The sequence below is a fragment of the Martes martes genome (genome assembly GCF_963455335.1).
Source record: "Martes martes genome assembly, chromosome: 5".
NCBI lineage: Eukaryota > Metazoa > Chordata > Mammalia > Carnivora > Mustelidae > Martes > Martes martes.
The window spans coordinates 104602254-104617318 of record NC_137892.1 but is presented as its reverse complement, the minus strand read 5'-3'; the positions used below and the strand labels follow the sequence as shown (position 1 = coordinate 104617318).

The 15065-nt window shown below is 50.7% G+C and overlaps 1 protein-coding gene across 1 annotated transcript in view; it reads left to right on the top strand.

Moving 5' to 3' along the window:
• Positions 1-1185: 1185 nt before the first annotated feature.
• ERGIC1 (endoplasmic reticulum-golgi intermediate compartment 1) overlaps positions 1186-15065 on the top strand; it is a 99507-nt gene continuing 85627 nt past the window's right edge. Inside the window, exon 1 of the mRNA XM_080803456.1 lies at positions 1186-1336. Within this exon, the coding sequence (XP_080659582.1) occupies positions 1317-1336 (20 nt within the window). The 5' untranslated portion in view covers positions 1186-1316. The remainder of the gene's footprint in view (positions 1337-15065) is intronic.

The window sequence follows — 15065 nt, the reverse complement described above, 5'->3', positions numbered from 1 at the left end:
TCCAAAGTACCAGGCCACTTGTTGAATGAATGAATGAATGAATGAATGAAAAGGTAATGCTGGAGATCAGAGGGAGGGAGAGGCAACTGATCAGGCCATGGTGTATCTCCAGGGGAAGATTTTGGTTCATGGGCCCCACCCTGCCAGACCCAGTGCTGGCACTGTGCATTCTGAATCCTCCCAGAGGAACAGGTACTATGGTTTACTGCTGTTTATAGATGAGGAAACTGCCCTCTGGCCTTGCTTTTAGAACATGAGCCTTCACCTGTCTCCCCTGGGATTTTTCAAGCCCTGTGATGGAAAGCTTGGAGGTGGGGCCAGCGACAGAACCCCAGGGCAAGTTCAGAATTAGTTTCCTTTATACCAGTCTTGCCTTACCTCAACTACCATCTCCTCTAATCCACCCATCCCGGAGGGAGATGCCGATTCCCTGTGAGTTTTGCAGGATGAAGTCCAGGCTCAGAGAGGTCTGTGCAAGGCCATGTCACAGAGCAGGTTGCAATGTGCCTGAGGCAGCCAGCCTGCCCTGGGGGGACCTGGCTAGCAGCTAGCTCTCAGTAAAAACCGTTCAAATGAACCCTAAGTGGAAGATGGAAGCAGAGACAGCTGTCTGGTCCACCACAATCACTTCCAGTGATCCAGCCCTTTACCGGGTGCCAGGCGCTGCGCTAAGCCAGTCTCCCAACTTTCTCCTCAGACCCTCAGGAAAAAGCCCCTCAAATGTCATCACCCTCTTTGTGCAGACGTGGAAAGCAGTGGGGGCTCAGAGATGCGAAGTGTCTTTCCCAGAGAGGCACAGCAAGAAAATGATGGGTCCGCTACGAGTGTGGGACTGCCTGACCTCCTCCCTTCTCAGAGCTGAATGATCCAGACACAAATCTGGATCATTCATTCATTTAATCCTCACAACCCAAGGAAACTGTTTTACAAATGCAAAGGAGCTCTGAGAGGCTGAGGTTTGCCCAAGGCCACAGAGAGAAAGTGAAGGAACGCTTCGAAGGAACGAATGCGTCTTTGGGGGCTCCCTGCCCTTCCCCCCTCCAGACGCGACTCCAAAGGCCCGCCTTTCCCCCTCCCGGCCCGCGGGCCCCTTTAACCGGGCGGCGGAAGGGGAGGCCGGGGGCGGGCGGACAGCGCCCAATGGGCTGCGCGGAGCGTCACTTCCCGGCGGCGGGAGGCGAGCGGCGGGTGTCGGGGGCGGTGGGCGGCCGGCGGGGGCGGGGCGGCCGGAGGAGGCGTTGGCAGCGGGCTGGGACCCACGCGGCGCCGCAGCCCACCTGGCCTGCAGCGCTCCCACCCCCGGCGGCGGCGGCACGATGCCCTTTGACTTCAGGCGGTGAGTGTGGCGACTGCGGACACGGGGTCGGGCACGCGGGGGACTCCTGTTGCCCCGCACTCAAGAGCAAGCCCCCGGCCCCCAGCCCTGTGCATGCCTCATGCAGGCCCGCGGGGACCCGGGGCGGCCCCCTTGCTGCACACAAAGCCAGCCGGAACCTCGGAGGGCCCCCTCGTGCAGCGGGAGGCAAAGCCACCCACCTCCCGGCCGCCCCACCCCTTCCCTGCCCCGAGCCCCGTCCCCAGCCTGCCCCGACACCACGCAAGCCCCACGCAAACCCGCATCTCCTGCCCCCACCCCCCACCCCCGCCCAGTCTGGGAAATAGATTAACTCACGACACCAGCCATCCCCCCTCCTGCCATCTATGGAGCCTCCTTTGGTGGACCCCGCCCCTGCTGACAGGTGCGTCCGGGGGCTCCTCCGGTGAGCCCCCAGGGAGCCGCAGGGGTCTGCAGCCCCGTTACCGCCCGGCAGCAGCTGGAGGGTTTTAGGTTTCCATAGGCTGAGGCTGCCCCAGCCTAGGCAGTACAGGAGTCCTCTGTCAGTCCTGGTCCTGTACTCTGGGTATGGGGGCACCATGGGAAGGGGAGGAGGCCAGGAGCCATGGGCAGGGCTCCCCAGAGGGCCCAGCCTGGTCTGGCCTTGGCTTTCTGCAGTCACTACAATGGGCCCTTTGTGGGGTCCAGCTGCCTCATGGTCCACGTTGTGCTGGGCTAGGCTTTCCGAAAGCCTGCCTGGGAAGGGGTCTCCGCCAGACTTTCCTTTGAGGTATGGAGCCCCAGGGAATGCCCTGGCCTGAGACAGCCACACTGTGGGGGTCTGGCCAGGAAAATAGCAGGGCTTCAGTGTGGGGAAGAGCGGGATTAGCATCCTGGCTCTGCCCCCTCCACTGAGCACCTCGGTAGATTCTAGAAGTTAGGGGCGAAGGCTCTGGATTAAGACCTCTCCTCAGCTGTGTGAAGGGATGACTTGGGCAAGTATCTGAACCCTCTCAGTATCTCTAAAATTCACTACCTGCAGGTGGGAGCTGAAGTAAGGTCCTCAGCTGTGAGGAGCATGAGAAGCATTGAATTCAGAGGCTTGTAGAGTTTAGAGCTCAGAAGCAGGACATCAGTAGATGCGGGGCTTCTCCGTGAGGCCATTTCTCCATCTACAAATGGAGATACTGATGCCTGTCTCACAGGAGGGAACTCTTCCTCCTCGCCTGCCCCTTCCCTCCACACAGGTGAGAGTGAAGTCAGGGTAAAGTGACAGCCTTCCCAGAAAGAAAAGCCTGGCAGTGATCTCCAGGCTTTCCTGGGCACCCATGCCATCTGCAAACATCTGCCAGCTTCCTGCCCCTTCCATGAAGCCCAGAGACCGGCACCAAGGTCTCAGGCAAATGCTTGCAGATCCAGGGCAGTTCCAAAGAAGGAAAGCTCCTCTGATGGAATCGGGGGACAGTCCTTACACTGACCCTTAGCATCGGGCCATGAGAGCTGTGGTTGGCACATGGATTCTGGTTCCACAAAGCCTCCCCTTACTCAGGCTGATAGTAAAGATCCCTGACCTCCCCACCCCCATCCCCTTGCAATTTCTTAGGTTGCAGTGATTTTGACTTTGTTGGGGACACCGCCACTTTGGGTCATTGAATCCTTTCACTCTGCACCTCACCCCTTACAAGGGGAAAGTTGAGGCTCCAGGCTGAGGGTCTTGCCGTGCACCTCAGGGGAACTAGACCGAGGGGTTGGCCCGGGTCTAGGTCATGCCCAGCTTCTCACCTGCTGCCCCTTGAGTTGGAGGTTTGGCATGCCCTGGTGCCATGGGGACTCCAGCTCAGTGAGGTCTTGTTTTATAAATTTTCTTGAGGGCTTGGGCTTACCATAGAATGGTGAGGATAGATTTCACCACTTTGCATTGGAGCTTTGGAAGACGAACGTCTGTGCCTAGTAACCCACACTTTAAGATCTGTTAATTCCAGGGCTCAGTTTCTAAGGAAGGTTCCACCATCCCACACACCTTCTTCCTGTTCAGTGTTCATTCATCAAATGTTTACCATGCTCAGCCCTCTGCCACGTGGCCCACAGTACAGAGCTCCAGCTGTGCAACCCTGCCCTCTCAGCCCTGGAGAGAAGGGAGGAGGGCATCTACCCCCACACAAGGCACTGCAAGGCTTAGACTTGAAGTCTGTTCCCTTATCACCTGTGAGAGGGAGTTGGATCTCCATTTTAAATCAAAGGAATGGGAGGCTGTGCGGAGTAGAAACTGTTTGCCCGGGGCCATATACTAGTGAGCTGGTGGAGCTGGGACTTGAACTCGGGGCTGTTAGCTCCAAAGCCATAGCTCTGGGAGCAAAGGGAATGCTTGGAGGGTCCCACAACCCTGTCAGATCTCTTAAGAACTGTGGGAGAAGGGAGAGGGGCATACTGTGATTGGACCCCCTCTCCCAGCTGGAGGCCTGGAAGAAAACCAGGCTTCCTGCCTGTTTTGCTGGCCAACTAACCAGAATCAGGAGGTGTGGAGGGGGGCAGGGAGGGGGTGGATAGCAATCTCTCGCCCTCTTGCCCTTTCTTATCAATACTCCTTTTTTTCTTAGTGCCTGCGGGACCTTGTGCAGCTTACCTTCTATGTGTTCTCCTGTCTGTGAAATGGGCATGAGAACAGTACCCATTGTTGAGAGGATTAAACAAGTCAATGTGTGTAAAGCATTTAGACACAGTAAGCACCCAATAAATTTTGGCCACTATTTTCATTATTTGTGTTATTACATGTAAGCACCTATATTTCCTAACACTATGTAATTCGCTTAATTATGATGCTTATTCTCTTTCTCCCTCCCATTAAAACATGAGCTCCCTTAGGGCAAAGATTTTTATCTGTTTTATTCTCTGTTGTAACTCCAATGCCTAGAACAGTACCTGAGCCAAACTCGCTCTTGGAAATGCCTCTTAGGGTCTGTTAAGGAAGTCAAAGGCATGGTGTGATTTGATCTGCCAACTCTTCTTTACTGGGCAGATAGGTTTTCAGCTCTTGGTGGAGAATTTTCCCCCTTCCTTCCTTGAATTTGCTCTAAGTTGTTTTGGGGGGTTGGGGGAGGCGGGATCCTGGGCCTGAAAAGATTACTTGTGTTTGCTTTGCTCCTATTGAATTGTTTCATTAATTGCTGGCCAGTTGCTATTGTGGAATTGGCCTTGTGACCCAGATCCGTGGGTGTTGGCTCTGACCGTACCCAGTTCCGGCTGGCAGGGGTCAGCAGCACCTACCTCCTGCTCAGCCTGGGGTGGGGGTGGGGTTGGGGGACAGTGCCTGCAGCCTGGAGGCCCAGAGGAGCCCGAGTACAGCTTTCAGAGGGCAGAAATGGCAGGCTTTCCCACAGGCCCATGAGCTGAACCCCTAAGCCCTGGGTCACCAGGGCTGCTGCCCTGTCACCGACCAGCCAAGCCATGGGACTGTTAGTTTATCTTCTCAGAGCTTTGGGTTCTTCATTTTAAAGACAAGTGGTAACCTTCACTGCCTCACCTAGTAGGGTGGATGTAGGGGGAAGAGAGGTGTCCCTGCAGGGTAGGGTCAGCTCTGTAATCTGTAGGGCCCAGGGCCAAATGGAAATGCAAAATCCCTTTTTGGAAAAATATAGTGAATTTCAGGACAGTTACAGCAGAGCATTAAAATAAGCAGGGACCCCCCCCCCCCCGCCACCCTGCCACCTGACTGTGTCACATTGCTTCTCATCCTGGCCTTCCTCCAGGAGACCCCAGACCTTCTGGAGAGAACCCTGAATGAGCTTTCCAAAGTTGACCTGTTTATTTGTTTGTTTGTTTTTTCCCATAGTAAAGCTTTCCACAGTTAACCTGATTTTCTCATGTCCTGGTTTCAACCTTCAAACAGGGTCCATTGCTCTGAGGATCAAGTATGAATTCCTCAGTTCCTCATGTGGCTTTGTCTGAGGGGGGCCCTGCAGACCCGGAGCCCCCCTCAGTCCACATCAGGCAAGCTCCAGCCACCACAAGGGCTCTGAGCACATAGTTAAACACTCAGCAGTTAGCTAACGTGTCTGTATTTCTACCCTGCCTTATTCCAGGAAGAACTTGGGGAAGCTGACAGAAACTCATACTGTTGAACAATTTTTTTAAAAGGATTTATTTATTTGAGAGAGAGCAAGAGTGTATGGGGGGAGGGACAGAGAGAGAAGGAGAGAGATTCTTAGGCAGACTCCACGCTGAGTGTGGAGCCTGATGTGGGGCTCGATCCCATGACCCTGAGATCACAATCTGAGCTAAACCCAAGAGTCGGACATTTAACTGACTGAGCCACCCAGGCATCCCTACTTTACAACAATTTTTAAAAACATAAATGGGCTTAAAAATGATGGCAAAAGGGAGATGAAGATTAGACCAGAGGAAAAATGATGTGAACACTGAAGCCAGCATTTTCTTTATTGAGCACTTACTACTGACTAGTGACCTGACAAGGATCTTACGTATATCAACTCCTTTAATCCCACAGCACCCCTACCGCACAAATTATTGTCCCACTTTACAGATAAGCCAATTGAGGTGCAGGGCCAGTGTGGATCGGCAGAAGGTGCTAGGGTTGAATTGCTGCCCCCTGGCTCCAGAGCCCCGCTTTCCAGCTGTAGGCTCATCTCTAAAGCTTTTCCCCTTCCATTCAGCAAGTTCAGAGAGAATGGGAATCTCCTCTAATTGGATTCACTGACTTTCTCATCTCTAATTCTTCCCCTACTGTGCTCATTAAGAAGCTTAATGTCATTAGCTTTTTTTTTCTTTCTTTCTTTTTTCCTTTTTTTAACCAGCCTCATTTGGCCTGACGCCCGATTCAGAAATTGTCTTTAAAGAAGCCCAATAACCGTCTCACGCTAACTTAGAGCTTCTAACTCTGGAGGGTCCAGGTTTTCCCGCATTGGCCACTTGGGCTTTAAAGCCTAGAACATGTGTTTACCTGCTCATCTGGACATGGAATGAGCTGGAGATCTCTCCTCTCAAGGCAGTTGGGATTCCTCACCGTGATACCTAATATCTTGAGACAGGGCTTTGGCCCGCTGTGGCCTTGTCAAGTGCCATTTCCCATCTAGTCATCTTTTCCTAGTTTATTTTGGACTTGCTGCTGGGCGGTTTTCTTCAGGCATTAGAGGGGCAGGCGGATGTGAAGAGGGTGTCCAGGGGGAGGCTTGCCCAGCACCTCTATATCAGTGACCCTCAACGCTGGCTGTGCGTTAGAATCACTGGAGGAGCTTTAAAAAAGTCCCCCAACTCAGGCTACACTGTAGACCTAATAATGAGGCTCTGAGGGTCAGGGTTAGGGTTAGGTAGCAGTATTTTTTTTAAAGGCCCTCATAGGACAGAGACTGAGAAGATTGCTGAAAATCAGGAGAACCCATAGGAAGCAGGGCGGAGAGCTCTAGGGTAGGGAAGGCTGGGAGTGGAGTCTGGTCCCACCTGTCATTCCTGTATGACCTTCAGCAAGCCATTTCCCTACTCTGGGATTGTTCCTCAGCGGTCAGGAGGTTGATAAGTGGTCTTACCTTTCCATTGATGTCCTTGCTCTTCAGAGTGTGGTCCCAGACCAGAAGCTTCAGCATCACCCGGGAGCCCCTGGGAAATGCAGAATCTCATGCCCACCCGGATTCTGAATCTGTGGTTTAACAAGCTCCCCAGGTGATCTGGATGTGTGGGAAGGTTGCCGAAGCCCTGCTTTATAGGACTCATTTGACACACCGTCTTTCATTCTGTGCTGCATACGGCAACTCCCACTTGGAGACTCAGAACACGCGTGTCCGTTTCTAAGGGCACTGAGAAGTCCTGCATGAGAGGAAGCCAGATCACTTGGTGCAGCCCAGCTTTTGCCAAACTGATTGTCGAAGCCACCCTGTTGTTCACAAGGCACCCAGTACCATTTCTCAGAATATAGAGTAGGAAACAGCCCTAATTGATCCTTTTAGGAAGTAGTAATTAGCTTAATTGTCTGTTGTCAACTTTAACATTCAGGTCTGTTAACTTAATTACATTGGTTATATAAGCAGGAAAAGTGTAGAACAGGAAAAAAAAAAAACCCTCTAACACTAGCTGTATTTGTTTTTATAAACATTGGCCCTTGGGAGAGGCAGGAGAGACTCAGGGTTCCCCGTCCTCCGAGAGCTAAGGGATACGAGGTGCTTTACAAATCTACTCACCCCGAGTGGGCATTATTGTCCCTATTTTACATCCAGGGAAATCAACCTCAGACAGGATGGATCACACACCTCAAGGGCCCTGGGGACTGGTGTACACCGGTCACTATAATCCTCCCCTTGGAGCCCTTTCCTCCTGTAACCCATGGGGCAGCACAGCTGGGCAGGAAGCAAGATCCCTTTGAAATGGATTAAATGTTCTGTTTTGGAAACCCTATTGAAGATGAGAAGCCTGGCTGTTAAAAAACCGAAGTACAGTCACAGGTGCCTGAAACATTGAACCTTGTGGCAGGAACCCCTCCATGGTGTCTGCTTTTCGTTCTTGCATTCCAGTTCGGGGCTGGCATCTCTTCAGAGGAGGAAAGGAGGCAATAGTAATCTTACTAGGAATGCCTGACGGTTCCTCACCTCGCAGGACAGATTGAGCGCTGTGCTGGGCAAGGTGTGTCCTTGGATTTGAAAGTCACCCTGACCCCACAAGACAGACACAGTTATTAGTAATTTATTTTCTTTAGTTTCTTTTTTAAATTAATCCTACGAAAAAATTGACTTTTGGTGTATTCCTCTACAAAATTCAAGACATTCTCTCGTAGAACCACCCCAACCCTGTGTAGATACACAACAGGTTTTTTTTTTTATTGACATATAAATATTTTTTGCCCCAGGGGTACAGGTCTGTGAATCGCCAGGTTTACACACATCACAGCACTCACCATAGCACATACCTTTCCCGATGTCCATCACCCAGCTACCCTCTCCACACCCCCCTCCCCCCAGCAACCCTCAGTTTGTTTCCTGTGATTAAGAGTCTCTCATGGTTTGTCTCCCTCCTGATCCCATCTTGTTTCATTTTTTCCCTCCCTACCCTCCATGACCCCCTGTCCTGCTGCTCAAATTCCTCATATCAGAGAGATATAATTGTCTTTCTCTGATTGACATAGAAATAGCATAATACCCTCTAGTTCCATCCACCTCGTTTCTCCCTCCTCGGAGTAGTACTGGGACAGCATGGCCAGCTCTGCCACTGGACTGGGCCTTCCTCTGCAGCAGTCCCAGGGCCGGCCAAAGCTCAACTTGAGTGACACTCCCTTGCTCCAGACCCTTTAATACCATCAACCTCCAGGGTGTATCTTGCAGGCGACTTCTCAGACTTCTCAGGACTGTTGTGATAACAACAGTGCCCACAGTAGTCCCCATTTAGCAAGTGCCTGGCTAAAAACTTTCCTTGGATTCCGTCAGTTGATCCTCATATTGTGTAAGAGCTATATATTATTCCCGTTTGTCTGCTGAGGATGCTGGGCAGAAAGGAGGGACAGGACTTGGCCAAGGTCGTACAAACTGCAGGTAACACAGCTGTGACTTGAGGGTTCACCTGGGATGCCAGAGCTGACTTTCTTAACCACATTCTTATGCCCTGGAGGCAAGTGTTATTGCCTTCAATTTTGGGGGGGCTACTCCATGGACACGCCTAATGTTACTTGCCATCCTTTTTTCTTAATTCAGTTAATAAACAGAGTGTATTAATAGTTTCAGAGGTCGAGTTCAGTGAGTCATCAGTCTTATCTGACACCCAGTGCTCATCATATCACGTGCCCTCCTTAGTGGCCATCACTCAATTACCCCATCCCCTCACCCACCTCCCCGCCAGCCACCCTCCATTTGTATCCTATGATTAAGAATCTCTTATGGTTTATTTCCCTCTCTGATTCCGTCTTGTTTTATTTTTCCCTCCCCTCCCTCACACTCCTCTGTTTTGTTTCTTAAATTCCACATATTTGTAAAATCACTTGATAATTGTCTTTCTCTGATTGACTTATTTCGCTCAGCGTAATACCCTCTAGTTCCATCCACATCATTGCAAATGGCAAGATTTTATTTCTTTTGATGGCTACATATTATTCCTATATATATATATACATATATATATTTATTTATTTATATACATACATACACCACATCTTCTTTATCCGTTCATCTGTTGATGGACATCTAGGTTCTTTCCATAGTTTGGCTATTGTGGACATTGCTGCTATAAACATCGGGGTGCAGGTGCCCCTTCGGATCGCTACATTTGTATCTTCAGGGTAAATACCCAGTGGTGCGATTGCTGGGTCATAGGGTAGCTCTATTTTTAACTTTTTGAGGAACCTTCATGCTGTTTTCCACAGTGGCTGCACCAGCTTGCATTTCCACCAACAGTGTAGGAGGGTTCCCCTTTCTCCACATCCTCACCGGCATCTGTCGTTTCTTATATTGTATTAGCCATTCTGACAGGTGAGGCGGTGGTTTTGATTTGTATTTCCCTGATGCTGAATGATGTGGAGCATTTTTTGGCCATCTGGATGTCTTCTTTGGAGAAATGTCTGTTCATGTCTTCTGCCCATTTCTTGACTGGATTGTTTTTGGGGTGTTGAGTTTGATAAGTTCTTTACAGATTTTGGATCTGATAAGTCATTTGCAAATATCTTCTCCCATTCTGTTGGTTGTCTTTTGGTGTTGTCGACCAACTGTTTCCTTTGCTGTGCAAAACTTTATCTTGATGAAGTCCTAAGAGTTCATTTTTGCCTTTGTTTCCCTTGCCTCTGGAGACATTTCTAGCAAGAAGTTGCTGCGGGCAATGTTACGCGCCACCTAGTTAGTTGTGTTTACAGTTTGTTTCTCTGGAAGCCTCGGAGGAATTCTGGGTCACTGTAGAGGAGGCCAGGCCTGGGTGATCCCTTCCTGTCGCAGTACACATCTATGGGCAGATTACCGCCAGTGAGCCCCTGCTGTGGAGCCACACAGAGGGGTGCAGCCCTTCCAGTGGGGAGCAAGTGGGGCTGGTCTCTGGAGTCCCCGTCAGCCGGCCAGAGTGGGCTGCAGTGGTGTAGCCAGTTCACTGAACATATTTACTGGGGCCCTACTGTGTGCCAGGCTCAGTTCTAGAAGTTGGGGGTATATGGTACTGGGCCAGATAGAAATCCCCCCCTCCTCAACGCGTGAACTCGTGAGACTTGTTTTTGTTCTGGCATTTGCTTCTCTTTCTCATTCGCTCTTTTTAAATACATGCACTTTTTATTTTGGAATAATTTAGATTTACAGAAAAGTTGTGAAGATAGTACAGTTACCCTCATCTGGCTTTCCCCATAATTCACACCAAGCATGACCACATCTGTTACAACTAACAAATTGATGTGGGTACATTATTATTAACTAAAATCCAGACTTTATTTGGATTTCACCAGTTTTCCACTCGTGTCCTTCTACTGCTCCAGGATTCAATCCAGGATCCTACATTGGATCCAGTGGTCGTGTCCCCCAGTCCCCTATGGTTGGGGACAATTCCTTAGTCCTTCTCATTTCTCATAACCTTGGCAGTCTTGAGGAGCACTGTCCAGGTGTCCTCAAGAGTGGCCTTCAGTCGGGATTTGCCTGTTGTTTTCTCAAGATTAGAAAGGGTTGTGAGCTGAGTGCCTTTCTCAGTGCATCCTGTCAGGGTACCATGTGATGTCACTGGTGGCGCTTCACCTTCATCTGGTACGAGCAGCATGGCCCGGCTGCCCCTATATGGCCCCTCTTGAAAGGACTGGGAGCGTTTCATCTAGTGCAGAGAGGTGTTTTATTTATTTATTTATCTGTTTACTATTGAGCCTAAATATTTCCCCAGATACTCATTTCTTATTGGCTACAGAGAGGCATTTTGAAGATTTGTCTGAGTCTTTTAGGCCCCCTACAGTAGACAGGGTGGCGGGCCTGTCCAGAGCCCTTTCCTGTGGATCCAGGATGAGACAGCATCTCCTTGTTTGTCTCCACCTGCTGAAATCTCACCCACCGTCCTCAGCCAGCCTTAAGCACCACCTCCTCCGTGAAGCCTTTCCCGTTCTTCCTGAGTGGCGATGCCCTCCTGGCTGTGCCAGCCCCTCCTCTCTCCATCTGTCTCTGTGCTCTGTGCCTCCCTTGCTCTCTTCCTGTTTGGCCACAAGAACTCCAGGCTATGGCTCCCTCCTGCAGGACCCAGCCCGGACACTGGCACATAGGGCCTGGCTGTCCCTGGGTGATGTGCTTAGCAGAGGCACATGGCATTAGGTGGAGGAAGGGCCTTGTCCATCTCCAATAGTCCTGGCTTTGAGTTTCAGCTGGACTGCTTCCCAAATGTTTGACTTTGGCCGAGATGCTTCACACCTCTGAGCGTCCTTTGCCTCATTGCAAGCCAAGCCAAATCATCAGCAGCGCCTGGCTCCCAGGATTGTGGTGAGGGCTAATTGAGCTTGTCTCCATAAAGCCCTTCAGACTGCCTGGCATCTGTTCGGTACTCAGTAATTATTTGTTACAGAAAAAAAGGAAATCCAGACTGTCACAGAAGATTTCCAGGCTGGCAGGAAATTGGACTAGAGATGCCTCCTTGATAATAGCCCACGTCAGCGAATTTCCATAAGCAACCTGAAAATTACTGTGATGTAATACAACAGAAGTTCATTTCGTGTTCATGTAAAGTCCCAGGGTGGCTGGGGGAGCTCTGCCCCTCACAAGTACCCAGAGACCCAGGTTCCTTCCATCTTGTGGCTCTGTCCTCCCCAAGGAAGTGTTGGACCCTCTTCCAGACCTGGCATTGTGGAGAGAAGGGGAGGATGTGGAGGTCTAGGTGGAAGGTGTGGATACAACGCCATCATTTCTGTCCTGACCTGGGGACACGCTCCCACCCAGCTGCGAGAGCTGCAAGGAGATCCAGGCAGGCCACATGCCAGGAGGAAGAGAACAGGAGGGGCTTAGATGTGCCTCTTGCTGGCAGAGATGGGAACTGTGCTCAGTACTTTCCAGTCTTCTACCATTCTGGCACCAGCTCCATAAGCTGGGGGCATATTCGTAAACAACATGTATTATTAGTCAGTTTTTTAATCCTATTTTTATCTATGAAAGGTAGCTGTATAACATCTTTGAAAATGGCGAAGCAGTATCACCTGCCAGAAATAGATACCAATAATTGCAGGGTTGTTCCATTCTAGCTAGCTGGTGCCTTCCAGAGTTGTTGAGTCTGTTAAAAAAAAAAAAGTGGGGGTGGTGGGTATCGGCCAGTGGCAGAAAGATGAGAGCTCAGCCACAGAGTAGCACTGCCTGAGACTTCTTTGATGTTCTCAGAATGTGAAACAAATGAGAACTCAGCGGGGATTCACCACAGTGTGCAGCCGAATGCCATTTAACCACCAGGTCCGCATATCACCCGAAATCAGCCAGGGTCACACCAGTGGCCCGGGTACCACACTTCCAGAAACGCCAGCTTCAGGGACCATGAGCACATGATATGTACAAATCCAAAACTTGGTGCCCGGAGGGGTGGATGAGATTCACTGCTTTGCCTCATAGCACTTAGCACTTTACAGTTTGCACCTTGATCTGTGAGGGAGGGATTAAGAGTGTCACTTGGCCAATGGGGAAACTGAGGCCCAGGGCAGGGCATGACTCTCTCCACCACCATGCCTCCTCGGAGGGCCATATAGCAGATTTGAGTGCCTGTTCCTTCCACTGTCCCTGGCTGCTGTCTTTGGTTGGGGAAGTCTTCCTCCTGTAGGTGTGACTACCAGGGGCCAGGGTCCCTGGCACCCATCACCTGCCTGGTGCATGTGGCTGTTTGCAGAGGAATGCCAGCCTCCCAGGCCTGCTTTGAGGAGCCAGGAAATCAGAAGGTGGCCCTGGGCCTGTTTGGGAACTTTTCACCCACTCACTGGCCCAGTGGGTGACATAAATGTGTTTGGTGACAGCATCAGTTGGTACTGGCACCTGGGGGACTGCTTAGCCGCACGTTGTTGAAGGGAAGGCTCCTCCTGTGCCATGTCATGCCTTTTTGACATTGTTTTGTCCTCTGGACTGGGGCAGAATCCTCCAGTGATCCCTTCAGAGTCCAGGTGTCAATTTCCTCTAATTCCCTTCCTGCAATGTCCCACCCCCTCATTTATAGCCCTGCCCACTGAAAACAGGCAGTGTGCCCTGGGGCTCCCAGGTACCTGGGTGGTGGTATTCCCATAATGGAGGTGAGGACCGCAAGGCCCAGGAAAGTGGGGTTTGCTCATTCATTCATTTGTTCATTCATTCATTCACCATTCATTTAAAAATTTACTGGGGAGAATTCCGGGGGGAGAACAAGACCGACTTTGTCTTTACCTTCATGGTGCTTCCAGGGTAGTGGGGGATAAATATGGGCCAACCAGGGTGAACAAACAATGGCATAAAAGGTTATTTTTCATTGTGGTGAGTACTGAGAAGGCAGGAAAAGTAGATGGGGCAGTAAAGAATTTGTAAGGGAGGAGCTAACCGATTAGCATGGCCAATCTGGTACTCCTCCTCCAAAAAGACCCTCCCAGACTGCCTCTTCAGTCTGATTTGGGTCTCCCCTCACCCTTTCCCTGGCTGAACCTTTTTATCATACCATGGCCTTCAGATCACTCAGCACGATTGTGGTGATCTCTGTCTGCCCTTTGTCATTTAACATTCTGTGTCAGTGGAATGTAAGCTCTTGAGAGCAGGGACCCAATCTGTTTGCCCATCACCGGGTCCTGGTGCTGAGGCCAAGGTCGGCACATGGCAGGTGCTCAGCAATATTTATCAAATCAAGAAAGGAGGGAGGCAGGGAGGAAGGGGCCAGTCCAGCTAGAGTCAGATCCCAAGCTTGGGACCTATGCTCTCCCTACCTCATACCTTCCATGAAGGAGCTCAGAACCCCAAACAAGGTGAGACTCCCTGACCCCCAGCACCTGGCAGAGGGCTCCAACTCCACTGAGACTGGATGCTTTGTTGCCATATCTCTGTGTTTGGAAATGTTTTAGTTTTCTCATAAGGGTGGACTGCTTTAGTTTTCTCGTAAGGGTGTAATCCTATTTGAAAGGATTTACTTCTCCAGTGGTGAGAATGGAAAATGTTTCCTACTGACTTTGTCCTGAGGAATTGGGAAATCAGATATTACTCAGGCGTTGCCCTTAGTGGGAATAGGCCGCCGGCTCCCTGTCCTAACAAGATGCCACTGGGTAACCCCCATCCTCAGAGGCTTCACTTGCTTAAAATGGCACGTTAGCTCCCAGAATCTGAGGTCGGGAAGTTGGGAAGGAGAGGACACCTGACGTTCCACACTCACCCCAGCCCGGCAGTTAGGCCACATTGTTCCCATTTTGAACTGCCCAGAGCAGTTGAGGCCTGGGCCCAAACTCACATTGCTAGCCAAGTAACAGAGTCAGGCTCTAAACTCAAGACTCTGACCTCCAGGCGGTGATGTCTTCTGTTAAATACCTGACCTTGGAGGGGCATCTGGGTGGCTCAGTGGGTTAAGCCTCTGCCTTTGGCTCAGATCGTGATCTCGGGGTCCTGGGATCGAGCCCCACATTGGGCTCTCCGCTCTGCGGGGAGCCTGCTTCCTCCTCTCTCTCTCTGCCTGCCTCTCTGCCTACTCATGATCTCTGTCTATCAAGTGAATAAATAATAAAAATCTTTAAAAAAAAATACCTGACCTTGGAAGCTCAGCTTGACCATTTTTCAGTTTCAGTTGAGCAATTCTGTTCAATCTAGAATGGGCGGGTTTCTCTAATCACCTGGGCCCTGTG